The sequence below is a fragment of the Loxodonta africana genome, chromosome 21, assembly GCF_030014295.1.
Source record: "Loxodonta africana isolate mLoxAfr1 chromosome 21, mLoxAfr1.hap2, whole genome shotgun sequence".
Lineage (NCBI taxonomy): Eukaryota > Metazoa > Chordata > Mammalia > Proboscidea > Elephantidae > Loxodonta > Loxodonta africana.
In genome coordinates, this window is record NC_087362.1 from 43,793,339 (window position 1) to 43,812,681 (window position 19,343).

The 19,343-nt window shown below is 52.5% G+C and overlaps 2 protein-coding genes and 1 non-coding gene across 3 annotated transcripts; 1 reads left to right on the top strand and 2 right to left on the bottom strand.

Moving 5' to 3' along the window:
* The first annotated feature begins 172 nt into the window (after positions 1–172).
* Positions 173–16,773, top strand: LOC111752568 (RNA-binding Raly-like protein). The gene is made up of 6 exons (XM_064273500.1): positions 173–410; positions 10,303–10,381; positions 14,017–14,067; positions 14,149–14,294; positions 14,442–14,555; positions 14,910–16,773. Exons 1-6 carry the CDS (start codon positions 173–175, stop codon positions 15,116–15,118), a joined length of 837 nt encoding a protein of 278 aa, XP_064129570.1. The 3' UTR covers positions 15,119–16,773.
* TRNAG-GCC (transfer RNA glycine (anticodon GCC)) lies at positions 12,317–12,387 on the bottom strand. The gene has a single exon. It is a non-coding gene; the product is annotated as a tRNA-Gly (tRNA).
* A 531-nt stretch (positions 16,774–17,304) lies between the features above and the next one.
* Positions 17,305–18,536, bottom strand: EXOSC6 (exosome component 6). The gene has a single exon (XM_010596862.2). It carries the CDS (start codon positions 18,532–18,534, stop codon positions 17,716–17,718), a length of 819 nt encoding a protein of 272 aa, XP_010595164.2. The 5' UTR covers positions 18,535–18,536; the 3' UTR covers positions 17,305–17,715.
* Positions 18,537–19,343: the final 807 nt, after the last annotated feature.

Consider the following 19,343-nt stretch of genomic DNA (forward strand, 5'->3'; position numbering starts at 1 on the left):
CGCCCCGCCCCAGGCCTGAGGAGCTCCGCCCCGAGAGCATAGGCCCCGCCCCAAGTACCGCCCCTTGCCGCGAGAAAGGCCCCCTCCCCACCTTCCCGGTGAGCCTGCCCCTGCGGCCAGGTCCACGGCTCCCCGGGGACGCGACCCCGCCCCCTCCCGCCGCGCTGCGCCTATGTCGCCGGGCCCGAAGCCCTTCCGCGGGCCTCCCTCGCCGGCCCCCCGTCGGCGCTCTGCAACCCGAGCCCCGCGCCTCATGGCCGCGCCCGCCGCGCCCCCTCCGGCCCACCACGGAGGTGGCACTTTCCGCGGTCGCAGCGGGGGCCTGGTTGGCCCGGGCCCGTGTTGGCCCTCAGTAGGTCCCCAGCCAGCGGCCGTGACGCTGCTCCGCAGCCCAGAGGCGTGTCGGAGACGTGAGTGCGCCCCGCGCGCCCGCTCGGGTGGGGGAGGTGGGGCCGCGGGTGGCAGGACGAGGGTGGGGGGCACAGAGTCAACTTACCGCACCTCGCGTCGGTGGGCCACTGGACGCGAAGGAGTGTGTGGTGGGGGGTGTGCGTAGGCAGGTGTCACTGGGCCAGCTCACCTCCCCGGCCTGTCAGGTGGTGGACACCGGGTGCGCTGGAGACCGACTTAGGGGGCCCCTTCCTTGACACTTTCTCTAAGGCTCTCTGAGGCTGTCCCCAAACCACACCCAGGAAAACTGAGGGGGTTCCCTGTCCTGTCACCTCTGTAGTACACGTAGCCCAGGAGCTTTGGCTGCCTGAGGGAAGAAAGAACCTGCAGGCAGGGCGGCGGACGAAGTGTTGGGACAGGTGAGCCTGGGAACCGTTGTGCCTTGCCGGGAGCTCTCTCGGACTGGGCTTGGAACCGGTTCGGTCCTGTCCGAACCCCTGCTGAGGATTTCCATTTCTAACAAGTTCCCAGAGGATGCTAATACTACTGGTTAAGGGACCAATTATGAGAACCTCAGTGGCGGTGGAAATTTATTGTATCTAAGAGTCACCTGGGGATCTTGATAAAATGCAGATTCTGATTCAGTATATCTGAGGTGGAAATGCAAATTCTCAGCAGGGGTTTGAACCTGAGTGAACCAGTTCGAAGCCCTGCCCCAGGACATCCCTCTTTTTTCACAGCTTCTGGCCAGGCTGTGCTGTCCTCAGGTAGTGGGCTCCTGGCAGCCCTAACCCCACCCCTGCTTCCTCCCTTTAGCTTTTCATTCATCTCTCAGGTACTCCTGGCCCTAATATCTCAATATGCCCAAAATCCTCTAAGAAAATCTAGCCTCTGAAGTCAAATGCATTGGCAAAGGAAACTGGTAGCAATCATTTGTGATGCAGAAAGATTCTTCACCTCCTGGTAGCCCTCTGTAGTGAGTTCTTCTGGAAAACTGATTTACAGTATTTTTGTCTCTGTGTAGTTTTATCTGGGGAACTTATTTTTCCTTGATGTGGTAAACTTTTCTAAGCCACGTGTATATTTTCCTCCAAAGTCTATAAAAGCCCGTGTGCTTCCTACATCTATTAGGAGAAATGATGAGGGGCACAGGGTTTTAGATCTGCTTCTTGGAACTCCCCTTCTACCAGTTTGTGTGGCTTTCCCAGGGCAAAGAGAAGCAGGGCCAGTGTGGTCCAGACTCAGAGTGGGAACCAGACCATGTGCAGGGTAAGAGAGAGAACAATGCAGAACAAGTGGTCTGGGCTTCTAAGGAGAAAGGAAGCCTTCCCCAGATGTTTCCCCAGAACTGGGCAGACGAACCCTTGGAATATTTTTTGGCTCAGCTTGGTATTTGAAAATGTGATTCTAGAAGGTAGAGTTTTCTCTTGGTCACAAGTGTGGTGGCCTGTAGGCTCTCCAAACAGTGTTGGTTGCAAACCTCTATTTGTAAAAACTTAAGCATGAGCCTCCAACATGTTTATATGTACCTATTTATCAACTGGAGTCCCTGGCCAGTGCAAATGGTTAACACGCTTGGCTGCTAACCGAAAGACTGGTGGTTCTAGTCCACTCAGAGGAACCTTGGAAGAAAGACCTGGCAATCTACTTCTGAAAATCAGCCATTGAAAACCCTCAGGAGAACACTTCTACTCTGACACAAATGGGGTAACCGTAGTCGGAATTGACTCAATGGTAACTGGTTTTATTTATCAACTATACACATGAGCCACAATACTAAAATATTATGTAGAGTGCCTTATGAAAGTGATGCAAATAAAAATTTTAAAAGGTAAAAATAAAGATGACTGTAAAAGCCCTAATATTTTCATTGTGCATCCTAAAGGAATGCCTTGTGGTACACTTGGGGTATGGCCACCCCTCTCTGGGGACCACCAGTATACACAATTCAAGCTGTCTGCCTAAAGTACAAGATATGCATTGGACATTGCCATCCTCTGGTTTTGACTAAGAATTAAGAGTTCCTCCTGGATATACCTCAGGGTTATATTTACTTGGTGTGAGCCAGACCTACATGGAGACAACCAGGAGAGAAGGGCCATTGTATGCGCCAAGACCATGGTCACCATTTCTGGCTTCTGGCTTATCCTGCTGCTTGGCATGGCCCTGACAGACATCTGCAAAGAGCAGTTCTCGCCTGCACACATTGAAATTTCAGAATCTCTTTGATAGTTCCTTTAGTCCCTGAATAATCTACATATATAGAACGTTCGTTGTTGTTGTTAGGTACCATCAAGTTGGTTCTGATTCATAGCGGCCCTATATACAACAGAACAAAACACTGCCTGGTCCTGTGCCATCATCACAATTGTTGCTATACTTGAGCCTATTGTTGCAGCCACTGTGTCAATCCATCTCATTAACAATCTTTCTCTTTTTCACTGACCCTCTACTTTACCAAGCATGATATCTGTCTTAGGCTGGGTTCTCTAGAGAAGCAAAACAAGTAAAGCGTAAAAATATGTACATAGAGATTAATGTCAAGGAAATGGCTCACGCAGTTGTAGAGGCTGGAACATCCCAGGTGCGTGGATCAGGATAGGTGCTTCTCCTGATTCACATAGCCACAAGGCCTGGTGAACCCAAGATTGGCAGATCAAAGAGCAGGGCTCTTGCTCACAGGCTGTGAAGATCCACAAATCCCAAGATTGCCAGACAAGACTGCAGGTAAGCTGCTAGCTCAGGTCCCAAGAACTGGAGGTCAGATGAAGAGGAACCAGCTGCAGGATCCAGAGTAAGCGAAAGCCCACAAGCCTAGCCAGAATGTCCACTTATATTCAATGCAGGTCACATGCCCAAGGAAACTCCCTTTCAACTGATTGGCTGCTCACAGCAGATCCCATAGTGAAGGTGATCACATTATATCGGATCTCATCATGAAGTGATCACAACATCATATGATTGCCAGACTATACCATACCTGCCAAACCACTGAGAATCATGGCCCAGCCAAGTTGACACAAAACCTTAACCATCACAAACCCTGACACACACCTTTCCTGATTTTAAACCACACAGTATCCTCTTGCTCTTTTCAAATGACTGCCTCTTGGTCTATGTACAGGTTTCTCATGAGCACAATTAAGTGTTCTGGAATTCCCATTCTTCGCAATGTTATCCATAATTTGTTATGATCCACACAGTCAAATGCCTTTGCATAGTCAATAAAACACAGGTAAACATCTTTCTGGTATTCTCTGCTTTCAGTGAAGATCCACCTGACATCAGCAATGATATCCCTCATTTCACGTCTTCTTCTGAATCCAGCTTGAATTTCTGGCAGTTCCCTGTCAATGCACCACTGCAACGGCTTTTGAATTTATCTTTAGCAAAATTTTACTAGAAACCCTGGTGGCATAGTGGTTAAGTGCTATGGCTGCTAACCAAGAGGTTGGCAGTTCAAATCTGCCAGGCTCTCCTTGGAAACTCTATGGGGCAGTTCTACTCTGTCCTGTAGGATCGCTATGAGTTGGAATTGAAGGCAGGGTTTTTTAAAAAATTTTACTTGCATGTGATATTAATGGTGTTGTTTGATAATATCTGCATTCTGTTGAACCACCTTTATTTGGAATGGGCAAAAATATGGATCTATTCCAGTTGGTTGGCCAGGTGTTGTCTTCCAAATTTCTTGGCAGAGGTAAGTTAGCACCTTCAGCACTACATCCGTTTGTTGAATTGTCTTATTTGATATTCTGTTAATTCCTGGAGTCTTGTTTTTTGCCAAAGCCTTCAGTGCAGCTTGGACTTCTTCCTTCAATACCATTGGTTCTTGATTGTATGTCACCTCTTGAAATGGTCAAACATCGACCAATTCTTTTTGGTACAATGAGTCTGTGTATTCCTTCCATCTTCTTTTGATGCTTCCTGCGTCGTTCAACTTTTTGCCCATAGAATCCTTCGGAGTTGCAACTCAAGGCTTGAATTTTTCCTTCAGTTCTTTCAGCTTGAGAAATCCTGAGAATGCTCTTCCCTTATGATTCTGTAACTCCGGGTCTTTGCACATTTCATCATAATACCTAACTACTCTTCTTGAGCTGCCCTTTGAAATCTTCTGTTCATCTCTTTTACCTCATTACTTCTTCCATTCACTTTCGCTGCTCTATGTTCAAGAGCAAGTTTCAGAGTTTATTCCAACATCAATTTAATCTTTTCTTTCTTTTTAATGACCTTTTGCTTTTTTTCATGTATGATGTTGTCATCCCACTACTCCTCTGGTCTTCAATCATTAGCATTGAATGCATCAAATCTATTCTTGAGATGGTCTCTAAATTCAGATGGGATATGCTCAAGATCATATTTTGGCTCTCTTGGACTTGTTTTAATTGTTTTCAGCTTCAACTTGAACTGGCATATGAGCAATTGATGGTCTGTTTTGCAGTCAGCCCCTGGCCTTGTTCTGAGTGATGATATTGAGCTTCTCCATCATCTCTTTCTGCAGATGTAGTCAATTTGATTCCTGTGTATTCCATCTGGCGAGGTCCACATGTATAGATAATCACCATTTATGTTGTTGAAAAAAGGTGTTTGCAGTGAATAAGTTAGTCATTGATCTTGCAAAATTCTGTCATGCAAACTCTGGCTTTCTATCACCAAGACCATATTTCCCAACTATTGATCCTTCTTTATTTCCAACTTTTGCATTCCAGTCACCAGTAATTATCAAAGTATCTTGATTACATGGGGTTTGATCAATTTCAGACTACAGCGACTGGTAAAAATCTTCAGTTTCTTCATCCTTGGCCTTAGTGGTTGGTGAATAAATTTGCCTCCCTTATTTCCTGTTCCATCTTGCTCTGCCACTGTGTTTCCCCAGGCCTCTGTCGGCTTTGTGTTTCTGTCCACACTCCCTCCCTTATTCACTCATGCCTGCTCCCACATGTTTCTTTTTTCCTTGTGCTTATCTGGACTGGGTCCGTATGGTCCAGTCTTCTTTCCTGTCCTACGGTGGTGAGATCTTGAGTCCAGACAGGCCTGGCGTTGGTGGGATAGCAAGTGAAAGACTGGGCGGTGCTATTGTTAGTATCCAGAACAACAAGCCCAGTTGTATGCAGTTTAGCACCTATGGTGACTTGGATTGCTGGTTGCAGGTGGAAATGTGGCCCATGACCATGGAAGGGGGAGACCAGCAGTCACAATTCTTAGTTGTAACCTATAGAAACAGAGAAACAGCTCTGGCTAATCATGAAGAAAAGGAATCTATCAAAAGAACAATGGTCAGTCACAAGATCTTGGGGAGAGCCAGATAACCAGGCTTGGGGCCTTTGCGGCCAGAAATGGTGCCTCAAATTCTTCTGCACAGCCAGTCTGGGTTGACTCCCATGCTACTACTCCAGGCCCAAGAACTGTGACTCAGGAACCACCTTTGTGGCAACCTCACCACTGCCCTGGCAACTAACAGTTGAGTGCTTGCTCCATAGAATCCTAAGTATCCATATATTCAACCCACTCTATCATTATTTTCTCCCCTCCTCAGTCCTGCACTCTCAGAATCCATTCCCAGGCCTCTTTGCCAGATTTTTGCCACTATAAATTAGCAAAATCTCTAGGTTCTTTTGGTGACTCAGTTTTCTTCTCCCAGAATCCAGTTGTCTTTGGCCCCCTGGGGCCTACAGGGGTTGGACTTATAATTAAGTCTGGAGAAAAATGAGGGGTGGTGGGGTACAGCATGGACACGACTTGGCTTCCCTTTGCAAGGGACTCCTTCAGGGCAGGGTCATTACAGGATGTGTTATTTAAGGAAATGCTAGCCACTGAGTAATGGAAATCCCCACGGTTGTTCATGGTAGAAGGCTATTCCTCACTCAAGTGCAGTGGGGGAGAGGAGGACCCAGGCTGACCGACATTGCCATCTGCAGCACACAGCTACCCAGGTCACCTAGGGTATCAGCATTCAGGTGGCAACTCAGGAAGCAGGAGGTGGAGGGTCACTTAAGATGATGCTGTGGGCCAGGCTTGAAATTGGTGGGCATGCCTCTCACCCATAGCCATGGCCACACCTAACTGCAAGGGAGGCTAGGAAATACCATCTAGATGTATGCCCTGGAGAAGAGGAAAATGAGCTCGGCAAATAGCTAGCTGGTTTCTGCCACCAGACTCTTCTGAATGAGGAAGAGGAGTTGCCTGGCAAAAGAGGCCGTGTGGGGGCAGGGGTACCTAAGTCTTCCAAATCTTCCCATAGAGTCCCCCTTCTAATTGTCTCTGGTCTCCATTCTTCACTCTTTCCCAACTAGAGACTTATCAAGGGTGTTATTCCACTTGACAGTGTTGCTTTATAACCATTGGATCAAACTTTATGGTTTTTTTTTTTTTAACTCAGCCCTGTAGCTGCAAGATAAAAATTCCCCAGTTTTCAATGGTCTGACTGAGACTAGAGGGACCCCGGAGGTCATGGTCCCCAGACCCTCTGTTAGTCTAAGACTAGAACCATTCCCGAAGCCAACTCTTCAAACAGGGATTGGACTGGACTATAAGACAGAAAATGATACTGGTGAGGAGTGAGCCTCTTGGCTAATGTAGACACGAGACTATGTAGGCAGCCCCTGTCTGGAGGCGAGATGAGAAGGCAGAGGTAGACAGGAGCTGGTTGAATGGACACAGGGAATACAGGGTGGAGAGGAGGAGTGTGCTGTCTCATTAGAGGGAGAGCAGTTAGGAGTATATAGCAAGGTGGGTGTAAGTTTTTGTATGAGAGACTGACTTGATTTGTAAACTTTGACTTCAAGGCATTAAAAAAAAAAATTCCCCCAGTTTTCTATCCATGCCTTGAGTCAAGAATTTGGACTTTGAGTTTGTCTTTCTTTTCCTTTAAACTGTTCAGTGCCATTAGCACAACCACCCTGCCCAAGAGCTCTTGACTTCATCATGATCATTACACTCTCCTATGGCAGGGGTCCCTAGGTCACTGAAAGCCTCACCTTTGATGGGCACTTTGTTCCAGGGTCCACAGGATTAACTGTCTCACCATGACATGCCAGGGGCTGCTGGTGTCCTGTCCCTTAATACTAGCTGGATTTTCACTGTCCTCTGGCATTTACCAGCCTTCAATTGTCCCATTTCCTGCAGGCCTTCTATCTCCATCCACTCCTGGTGGCTATTTTTGTATTAGGGTTCTCAGTTTGAAGCAACAGAAATGGATTCTGGCAACTCTAAGCAGAAGAAATTTGTCGAAGATACTGGTTAGCTCCCAGGAGCTCTGGAAGGGTCAGAGACCTCGGATTTGAATCAGATCATGTGGTAGAGCTGGCCTAGTGATGACTCCCACCGCCTCTGTGACAGACACTACAATTGGCTTGGATGGAGGTGTGACTACCTTCGAAAGCTGGGTGTGTCTGCTGCCACCACCACCATCAGTTGCTAAAATAGATTTTGTGCAGCCTGCTTCTTCACATTCAAAGTTGGGACCTGTGGGCCTGCTTGGAGGAACTGTCATGTGCTCAGTCCCCAGCTGCAAGGGTAGCTGGGAAAGGGCAGCACAGAGGGGCATTTTCGGCTTCTTTCATGGGAGGCAGGCTCTGCCTTGAACCTGGGAAATACCTCTACCACAGGAAGGGGGCTCAAATGTCAGATGGCCAAAAAGAATGACCTCCGTCCACTCTGAGGAGCCCTCTGGTACACCTGGGGCTCAGGCTCACATGCTGGCCTTGTCAGCCCTCCTCTGACCAGGTACTCACCAGCCGTTGGATTCTGGGCAGAGAGAAACGGTACCAGAGCAGCCAGTGCAGACAAAACCAGGCTCTGCTTGTAACTGAGCCCACTGGGCATCTCTGAGTATCTGACTTCTTGGAAACATGGAAGAGTTGGAAAACAGGGGATTGAGATCCCACACCTCCCTTCATCTTGCTCTTCACGGGCTTCTGGACCTTCCTGTAAGATAGGGGTCATAACACATCTACCTTGGGAGGTGGTTGTGAGGATTCAATGAGATGATGGATTTGTAGCACAAATAGTATCCGGTTGTTAGCTTCTGGTTGCCATCTTTATGTTGAGGATAATACAATGACCCTTTCCTTTCTTCCTGGGAACACAAGGAAAATAAGTGGAACACTTTGCATCTCTCTGATGAATTCAGGGTGGACATGTCTGGGAGTCAATTTGGTGGACTCTGGGATCAGTTGTTCAACCTGTCCACCCACCTCTGCTTCTCCTTATTCAAGGCCATTTTCCTGGCCTCTCTGTTTCATTCTTCTGCTTTTTTCCTACCTGCTTGTCTACCACCCCTGCTCTTGACTCATCTGCTGTCATGACTTCTATCCATTAATGGTCCTAGCCACATCTCATGGAGTCAAGCACTCACAGGCTTGGGAACCCAAGAAGGAGTGTCTCTTAAGAAATCTGTCTGGGGGTCTTTGTGAGAGATGAATACGGAGCAAAGACCTCTGTCCCACTTCCTGGCACCTGGGCCCTGAATGGGTCTGGGGCCCTGTCATGACCCCACGCTTGTCTGATCTGGGCTGCAGGTGGCAGGTGCCCAGGAAGATGCCACACACAGGGATGTGGTTTGCTATTGGTAGTGATGGGTTAGTACCAAATTTCCTAGATACTCCACCAGCCCCTTTCTTGATGACTGGTCCTGCTTCCAGGTTGCTGATTAGGCAGGCAGGTGGTGGCCTCTGAATTATCTTTCCTACTCAACCCAAAGGAGCCCTGTTGGTGCAGTGGGTAAGAGCTACAGCTGCTAACCAAAAGGTCAGCAGTTTGAATCCACCAGCTGCTCCTTGGAAACCCTATGGGGCAGTTCTAACCAAAGACTGGCCCTGTGATCAAGGCCTCATGAGGATGATGCTAGTTGCCTGCATTCTCACCTTTCTGAGCAGTCACTTCTCAGTATTTGTAGTTTTCCAGATTCGTGATGAATGATGGATCACCCAAAGGGAATGGCAAGCTTCTTGTAGTGCTGTTCTTTCTACCTTGGGCACAGAAATCATTTCTATGTGCCTATGTAAAAAAAAAAAAAAAATTTATTTTTTTATGTGCTGGTGCCGTGTGGTGCACATGGGTGTGGTTTTCTGTCCCCTCTGGAAATTGCAGATGTGAATTACGAATTATGCCCAAGTGATATGAAATATGTCAAAGGAACAGACGTAGAAATCCAGACTAACTTGGAGGATGTGCTGGTGTTTCCCTCAGTGTACAGGCATTTGTCGAATGCCCTCTTGGAGCCTTGTTCTCTGCTTTCTTGGGGCAGGCTGTCCACTGGGAACAGGTCTGCAGAACTTAGGACTCTTCTGTATTTTTTTCTCAAACATGTCTCTTGCTAACACTTAGCTAGCATGCTTAATGGGCAACCACAAACTTTTTTTTTTTTTAATGTGGTTAAGGGGCTCTTCATTTGAATTTTAAAGCTATAAAATTCACTTTAATTGGAATTGATAAAACTTGACTGGCCTCTCTCATGTGCCAAGGGTCAGGGCTGCCTCCTCTGTCTATGAGTGTTTTGAGCCTGTTCACCCACACGGTGCCAGGTGCGGCTACCACTTCTTGCTGTAAGCTCCTTGCCTTGTGGTGTTTTTCCTTTGTGTGCTCTGTAAATTGTGTCGTCTCTGTCTGGCAGGCTGTCCGTCTGAGGGCAACCATTTTATGAACTGCAAAATGATTTTGTAAAACGGGCTCTCTTTGCCTGTCCCTCTGGGCCTTCCTGGCTCTTTCAGATGCAGCCAGGCAGTGGCTTAGCCCAGAGGCAGGTGTGGGGCATAGGCCTGGCAGTGGACAGGTGGGCGGGCAGAGGCTTTGTCCGGCTCTGTCCCTAGGCAGGAAGGCAGCAGCAGGACACGGAGAATTAGCCTGACCAGGTCAGGTGTCTCCCGGGGACCTGAGAATCTCACATTCTGTCCTGCTCTTTTGCTGTCTCTTTAGATTTAGACATGCCCCAAGAGCTCAAGACTGGCCAGGCCCGGGCAGGCCAGAAGAGACAGCCTGGTACAGCCATCTTCTGGTGAGTCTGTCTAGGGGAGATGGGGACCCAGGCTGACCGAGGTGCCATCAGGGGACTGGCTTGTTTGGGGCTCTGGGCTTCACTGCACACCAAGGCTAGCCTCAGGCTGCCTGGTCCGATCTCTGTGGCATCTGAGAAGGCCCTTCTCCCCTGGCCAAGGGAGTTGGCCCTGCTCTTCCAAGGCCCCTGCTACTGACATAGCCCGGGCACCACCCTGCTGTCAGAGGTAGGTGCCCTTCCTAGTGCCCGGAGCCAGGGGTGTGGGTCCTCTGGGGGCAGCCTCTCCTGTGGGGTACTTGGGGCCTTTTTCAGTACAGACACTTGGAAAGTAGCAAATGGGAACCTTTCTGGATGAGATCTTGCCCCTAACTTGGGAAGCATAAAGAAATTTCAAAGAAATCTGTAAACATTTTCAGAAATACCAGTTTCATGGATGTGATGAGGGTGTCCGTGGATCACGTTGACCTCTTTGTCCCCTCAGTTGGTTCCTGGCCTTACTGTGGGCATTTGGATGGTTTTTGTTTTGCTGTGGGGGGAGCCAGGGAGGCAGTGGGGGAGGTGGTTGCTGTTGGGAACAGCACTGCTGTAAACACCATGGTACCGAGTTTCTTCTGGGTTTTTGCCTTGGCTCTTCTCCCCGGAAGTTGGCTGGCAGGGCTGGGCATGGGGTGCTTTGCAATATCTCTGTAGCTCCAGGTTACCCGAGGGAGAGTTGAGGTCAAAGGTGCCTCAGGCTGTGTCACCGGTAATTGCGCCTGTGTGGGAGGCCTTTTCACTGTTTGTTTGGGACTGATTGGTACATGTGGACCTGGGGGCAACTCATAATTCTTTAAACGTGCATTTCTTCAGTGATGTAGAGCTGCAGGTGGCTGTGTGCTGGTTTCCTATCTCAGGTTTCAGACTCCTGCCTGGGGGCGTCTGTTTATACGGTTTTGTAATTTTCTGTCTGGTGGATGCTATTGGTTCTCTCTCATAGTTATGTCACATGTTTGTTAAAATGGTCACTTTTAGGGCTGAGTGAACCCTGTCCTCCGTTCTTTAGTTCCCGTCACCTTCAGATTTCATATTTTCTACCCCACCCCTTGGCTTGCAGGCTTGGGCCCAGCCCTGTCAGCCTCCTAGCTCACTTTGGCATGGGGTCCCAAGTGGGGTGGAACTGAGAGCAATGGGGAGCTATGATACTTGTCCCCCATGAGCTCAGACTCCATGCAGAGGGACAGCCAGGGGCTGGGGCAAAGGCAGCCTCCTCAAGACCCACCTGACCCCAGGGAACTCTGAGGGAGAGAATAAAGCACTCCCTTTGTGGTTCTGGCGGGAGCCCCTTGGAATGGTGCCAGCAGAGGGGAGGCTGTGGTGCGGCTCTGGTGGGGACTAAGCTTCTGGGTGGCCCTCCATGAAAGCCGGTCAAGCCAGGCCATGTGATTTGGTGCTCAAAATGGAATTTGTCAACACGGAGGAAAAGGTTTGTGGTGGAAGGACTGCCCCAGGCCCCCTCTCCCCACCCCATAGCCTGGCCTTGGGGACACACCACCATCCCATTGGTGCGTTTTGTTTCTTTTTGTGGGAAGTTTCAGACTTGCAGACTGTAACCATTAGCCCAGGCCAGGGGAGGGCTGCAGTGACTCAGTGCGACCAGGTAGACCTCTCTCTTCGGATAGAAGAGAAGCGCCACCTGCCCAGGGCACATGCTTTGCCTACTGTTGGAGCTGCTGGGACGGCGCATGCGCCCTGAGCCCAGCTGCGCCAGTCTCCCGTCTGTCTGCTCCCTACACTCGCGGGAGGAGGGAGAAGTCTCAGGGACATCCCATTTCTTTATACCGCTCATCTCTGGCTACTTAAAAAAAAACAAGAACCAAAAAGGAGCAAGAAACAACAAAGATCATTTAAAGTAGTCATTTTAGGAAGGAGTGAGGAAAGGAAGGAAAAGAGCTCCCTTGCATTGGCCGGGAATCGAACCCGGGCCTCCCGCGTGGCAGGCGAGAATTCTACCACTGAACCACCAATGCTGTGGCGGTTTTTACCTTACCCGTGTCATCCAGGCTGTTGTGCTGCTGGCAGGCGCTTTTCCTGATTCCCAACCCAGCCGAGCCGCGGGTGCCCGGGGAGAGGGGAGTGTGAGAATGTTATTTGAGCGAACGTGCTGAGCTGAGACTTTACATCTGGGGGGTTGTCTTGGCCCCCAGCTCTCCTGGCTCTGGCCATCTGGCCTGTTTGCCAGCACCGCGCCCCGGGGGTGGGTGCGAGGCCACACACACAGAGACACACACATCCCACTTCTTTGGCTCACTTTCTTTTTTCTGCGGATGGGCCTCTGACGACCACACTCAGCATCCCTTCCTAACTCCTTCGGTATGTGGTTCCCGGCCGCCCACTCAGACTACCTGAAACCAGGGGGCGGGTCTGGGGCCGGAAATCTCACCCAAGGCCCTGGGGACCCTGCAGGATGCGGGGGAAGAGGCTAGGGCCCCCATAGGCCTCGGCCCTGATTTGAGAGTCGGGGCTGGGCCTGAGCTGGGGGCACAGACCGACAGCACGGAAAGTTGTTACAGAATCTGTGCTTCCTCTGCATGTACCCTCTCCCCCCAGCTCACCCGCCCTCTCCAGGCCCAGGCGGGACCTGAAGCTCCTGCAGCTGTGTCCCCACAAAGCCTTCCTGCCCAAGCCAGGACGCAGTTATCCTTCTGCACCCAGAGCACCCACCCCTTCCCAGCACCAGTTCCCTGGAGTGCATGGGTGGGTGAGATGGGGTGAGCTTGCAGCAGTGTGACCCTAAGGCCTTTCAGCCTCATCCTTTCTCCAGGGCCGGGAGCAGGGGAGAAGATGGCCTGGAGCAGGGGAAGATGGTCTGCAGCAGGGGGGACGTGGCCTGGTCACAGACCTAACCCTGCCCGGCCCCTCAGGTGCTGGGGCCCACATCCTGGCAGTTCCCACAGGAGGATTGGAGGCTCTCACACCCCCGCCAGGGCTTTGGGATGATTTAACTCTCCCCTTCATCTTTTGCCAGACTAAGATCCTGAAGGTCAGCAGCGCCAGAGGCAGGCAAAGGAGAATTTTGAGGGTCTGGCTCAGGCTGGGTTGGCTGCTGAGGGTTGGTGCCTGGGCCTGGTCCTGATGGCCAGAAGCCTACAGGCTACTGCCCCTCCTGCTGCTTGGGGTCAGATGAAAGTTTCCTCTTATCAGAGTCTGGGTGAGGAGAAGATAATTTGCAGGGACTTCATTAGCCTTTGGAGCCCTGGTGGTTCAGCAGTTAAAGTGCTCAGCTGCTAATGAAAAGGCCAGTGGTTCAAACCCACCAGCCACTCCATGGGAGAAAGATGCGGCAATCTGCTTCCATAAAGATTACAGTCTTGGAAACCCTATGGGGCAGTTCTACTCTGTTGCTATGAGTCGGAATCTCCATGGCAGTGGGTTTTTTTTGATCAGCCATCTTACTTTGGTCTCCCAAAGTTTTTTTTTTTTAATCTTACTTTGGTCTCCCAAAGTGACCTTGGGCAAGTCCTAGGGGCTCTTCTGGTGGATAATTTTGGATTCTAAACAGATCTGGATACCTCAGTTTCCCCAAGTTAACCTGGGCCCAGGGCAGGGACTCGCGCCCTGGACAGTGACACTTTCCCCACTTGTCTTCTCTTCCTCAGCAGTAACTATGACCTGGACTACAAGCTGTACAGGAAAGATGTCCCCTACAGGTGGGTGACCCTGCCCCTTTGGTCCTCTGGGCAGAGAGGTGGAGTTCATGGGCCTGATGCTCACTTTACCTCACCCTGTAGGGTGTATGAATACCAGAGGATCCCCCCACTCATCAACCGCGTGCCTGTCAAGATCCGGAAGACTCACGTGGGCATGGGGGTCAAGAGCAGCTTCAGCCCTCACAAGGTCCCCAGGAATAGTCACCTGGCCCCAAGGCAGATAAAGCGTGAGTGAGGGGGCATGACCCTTGGTTGCCATGCTGGGAGCAGCAGGGTGATCCTTATCACAGTGGGGGAGACCCAGAAGCCCAAGCAGTGTTGCCTCTGCCCCCCAGGCCCAGTGTGGGCACCAACTCTGGCCCCTCTCCCAACAGTCCGGATTGAGGAGCTGCACGCCATCAGAGGGGAGCTGAGCCAAATCAAAGCCCAGGTAGACAGCCTACTGGAGAGCCTGGAGCACATGGACCAGCAGAGGGACCAGCCTGCAGGTTAGGTGGCCCAGTGTGGTCTAGGTTATGCGCTTAGCATGGCTCCAGCTTGTCCCACTTCTAAAGATACCAGGGGCCCCAGGGTCCTAACTTGGGCTTTCTCTGTCTTTAGGGGCTCCTCTTCCCCTCCACCAGGAGTGTACCCTACCACACCCCCTCTGGCTATTCCCACGGCTTGTGGTTTCGGGTTGTCCGATCACCCCAGCACTCAGCAGCTATCCAGAGCCAGGGCATGTCCCAGCCCATCCCCCTCTTGCCCTCTCATGTCCCAGGTCAGCCTGGGCATCGAGTGCCTGTCCTAGGTCAGCTGGGACCTCCAAATCCAGCCACGGACAAGTGACTTTCCCTGCACAGGGACAAAGGATCATGAAGAGAACAGGGGTGCTGGGAGTGAGAAGTTCTCACGTGGAACCACCGAACCCCCGCAGGAGCCCAAGGCCCAGAGGGCTGCTCCGGAGGCGGACAGCTCTGAGGAGAGCACAGACACAGAGGAGCCAGTGAGTGGCCCGACCTCCACTCCTCCTCTCCCTGCTTGTGTTTGGGTCCTTGTGGCTTCCCTGTGAGCAAGGGCGGGGCTGGGGTTTGTGCAGGAGCCTACGGTGGTGGGCAGGGGAGGCTCGGGTGGAGCAATCCCAGGGAGTTAGCAATGGATGGATATACTGATCATTGTAGCTGGAACGTCACAGGTGTGCCTCATGGCTGCAGACTCCTTACCTGAGAACCACCTGGTGAGCTTGTTAAAGCCCAGGTTTCTGCACTCCTCCCATCCCAGGTCTGTGGGCTGTCTGCATTGTACCATGCTCCCCGGGGATGCTGTGTCATGCTGACCTCCCTGGAGGAACAGTACGGCCAGGCCTTTAATGTGTAGTATTAAAGGACAAAATAGCCCCTACTCTACCCACTTCTCCTCCCCTATCTGGTGGTCCCTGCAAAGACCAAACCTCAACTGGTGTATGGGCCCCCCAGCAAGGTTGGGTCTGCTGGGGGGTTGGAACTTCCAAGCTTCTCTTGCACCCCACCGCCGAGCTCTGCCCCATGGTCTGCTGGGCTGAGGGCCCTCACTCCTGCCCAGGGCCTGTGTCACATTTTCAGAGAGAATGGTTGCCTTTGCCTGGTGATGCCAGGTTCCTTGGTCTCAGGAGTCTACAGTAGCACTGGGTTGTCCAAGGCTCCTGGAAACAGCGTTGGGGAGGGAGCTAGGTGTCAGCAGATGACGTCCCTTTCCCAGCCATACCATGTCATTGGGCCTCTAAGCCAGAGCTCTGCTTGTTTTCCCGACAGGTGAAAAATCACATATTGGACCAGGAGAGCAGCCAGTAAAAGGTTAGAACCCTTCCAGGCTTGTCAGCTCCAGGCGTTTCCAGGATGGTTCCCTTCCCTGCCTGTGTGTTTTGTGAAGGCCTTCCGGTGGCACCTGTTCTGGAGCTAGGGCAACAGAAGTGGAGGCACAGCTTGCCCAAACCAGCGTCCCAATAATGGTGGATGTCCTGTGTCCAGGTAGTCCTGGGACTAGCAGGGCTGGAGGGGGAGGTGGCCTGGACTCCCAGCACCAGTCCCCATCCTCAAGAAGCCAAGGCCAACTCGAAAGGGACAGAGGGACAGGGTCCCCTGAGAGCCCAGGAAGCATCATCAGCCCCCTCTGAATACAGATACGGCTTCAGCTGCTCTTTTCCCCTCCTGCTGCCCAGCAGCCGGCCCAGGCCACCTTCTCCAGCCACAGTGGAGCACAGGAAACAGAACTGTGTTCCTACAGGCCCCCTCCCAGTCTGAAGCAACTGTATATCCTGGGGAGTTCCTCACATAACCCCTTTGGTTCCAGACTCCCCATCCCCTCTACATAGCCATCCTTCAGAATCAAGTGTATTTTTATGTCCTGTTTCTCGCTGGTGTGATACTATGTATTTCAGATCTGCTCTGGAAAAATGTATTATGTCAGAAGGGGAAAAATAAAATATTTTTTCTGGTCAGGAGTTCCTGATGTGGTCCCAGTGCCTCATTCTGGGTCTTGGGCTCCCCCAGGGCCAGCCCTTCCTAGATAAGCAGAGCAGGCCCTTGAGACACAAGTTTGGAGGCTCACAGCAAGCCAGGTGCAGAAAGAGGACCAGGCTGCTGTGGTTCTGAAGGGCTGTCTCACCAGGCTTCCTCTAATCCAGAACTGAGCATGAACCCACAGGGCTCAGGTGCCACACAGGGCAGAAGACCGTACCTTCACAGTCAGCCAGCGGAACAGCCAAGCACTGTCTTGTTTCCCAGGATCCAGAGGCTTATTCCTGGCAGTTCACCTGCTCTCTCCCAAGCCTAGACAACAGGCAGCAGATCACGAAGCTAGCTCGGGGCCCGTTAGCAGGAGAGGCTGTGGAAGGAGGGCTCTGGCCTCCACCCTTTCCAGCTACCTCACCCTGAGCTGTCGCTATGCCCAGTTCACAAAAATCAATCAGGGAATAGGGGGTGCACCTAGAATGCTTCTGGGACCACACAGCTCCCCTGACTCCTGTTTCATCTCAGCAGCTGCCCTGACTCTGGTACTTGAGGGTGGGGAGACAGCTTCCCCTCCTCAAAAGCAGATTTTTTCACATCAACTCCTTCACATATTTCACCCTGTCTCTTCTCATGTTGGTCTAACAAAGGACACATCTAAGGCAGTGATCCCCAGAGCCCTTGGCACCAGGGGTCCAAGACACTACCCACCTCAGAAGATCCTTGCTCTTTTAAATCCTATACCAAGAAGAGCCACAACAGAAAACGTTGCTCAGATATAAAAAGTTTTTGTTTTTAGTTCATATGTCCATCCTTTCAAAAGCAGCCCAATTATAGAGAGTCCATCCTTACAAGATAACAGCTCTAGGTCTCGTTTTACAGATCAATCCAGCTCAAGTCCTTTCCAATTTGGAGTCAGGCTGAATTCACAGGTTTCTTCAACTGGGCTGGACCTGGGAGCCAGCTCAAGCAGAAAAGTTTCTCTTCTGGACAGGTTTTTTGAAACAGCTGTCTAGGGCATCAGTTCTGTGTGGCGAGGAGGCGGCTGTTGCCAAACTGTGCCCCACTCCCCTTCTCTCTGATGATCTCCATTTCCCAGCTGGGCGCAATGTGGAGACCGCAGGCAAGGGTCCTTTCCGGGATGGCGGCGGTCTTCGGAGTCGTCTTTGCTCAGCCTTCTGGCTCAGGACAAGGTGGCTGCGTCCCTCCGGCGGGCGGCCCGCACCAGGCACTGCTGCAGCACGGGGTAGAGGCGCTGGCAGCCCTCGAGGCCCAGGCGCACAGCCTCGGCCCAGCTCTCAGTTGGACAGCCCTCCCCGCTGCCCAGCAGCCCGGCCACCTGGTTGAGCACCGGCATGAGAGCCACAGTGAGGCCGGCGGCGGCACGCTCCTCCTCGAGCCGCGTGGGGTCCAGGAGCCAGGCGGGCGCGGGGCCCGGAGCGCGGCTCAGGGCACAACCCACCACCAGGTCGTACATCTCGACGCCGGCGTCGGCCAGCGCGAGCGCGGCGGCCGTGAGTGCGGCAGCCAGCGCCGAGCCACCGTCCTCGAGCAGCAGCGCCGACACCTCGAGCTGCGCGCGCGGGTAGCGGCCCAGGCGCACGGCTGGCTCAAGCGCCTCTTGCAGCGCCAGCGCCAGTTCGCGCTCCTCGCCGCCCCCGGGAGGTGCGCGGCGCCGGCGGCCCGCGAAGGGCGCGCGGCGGAAGTCGCAGAGCAGGCGCCCGCGCAGTGCGGCCGGGGCTTCGCCGCCCGCCCCGGCTGGACCGCCGCCGCGCTCGCTACTCTCGGCCTGACGGGGGCCCGACACGGAGCACAGCACCTTGGTGCCGCCCGCCTCCAGGTAGGCCGAGCCCTTAGCCTGGCTCAGCAGCCCCGCGCGCGCGTACACGGGCCGCAAACGCGTCGGATCGCGGGCAGCAGGCGCCTCGTCCTCGTCGGCCGCGTACAGCTGCGGTGGCTGCGACTCCTCGGGCCCGCGGATGCGGCGGTGGTCCCCCGGCATGGCGGCACCAGACGAGCGAGTCGCTTCCGCCCGTCGATTCTGCTCACGCGGGGACGCTTCCGCCCGTTTAAGATGCGCGCCCGCGCGGGGTCTGTCGGGATAGCGGTGGGGCTGCACCGCCCCCTGCCGCCCCGGAGGGAGAACTGCGGGCCTTACAGAGCCCTGGTCCGCAGCAAGCGGGACGTGGGCCGGCTGGGATGACCCCAACCTGCCAAGCCAGGGCAAACCCAGATCGTATTTTCCTTTCACTTGTGACAAAAAAACAAAACAACCAAACCCGTTGCAGCTATTTTCCTAACTTTTTCATGCCTGTGTTCCCTACTGCTTTCGGAGGGCAGGGGCCTTTTTTCTGTTGACTCGTGTACACTCCATGCCAGGCTGGTGTAAACACTCTGTAGAATGAATGAATGGTATTACGTGTCCCCTCATCCCTGGACTGTGTAATTGTCTTTGTATCCCTAACTCTTCACCTGGCTGTGCTGGTTATATCCAGGGCCTCAGCACCCTCCCTCTGGCTGCTTCTCTCACCCAAGCAAGGGCAGCCCCTCAGCCCCAGGCCTGACAGCCTGACAGCTGGCCTCTGCTGCTTCTCCTAGCATAGACCTGCTTTCCCAACTTCCTCCCCTCTGCCAGCACGGGCCACAGAGCCAGCATGCTGTACCCAAGGGCATCGAATCAGTCACAGCTGCCGCAGCAAGCAGTACCTTTTACCTCCCCTCACACTACTGTCAAACCTAGCTGTCTTCAATTGGGTGAACTGGGCTCAGGGCCAGGGTAGGGTATTCTAACCATCTTTAGGTCAAGGAAGT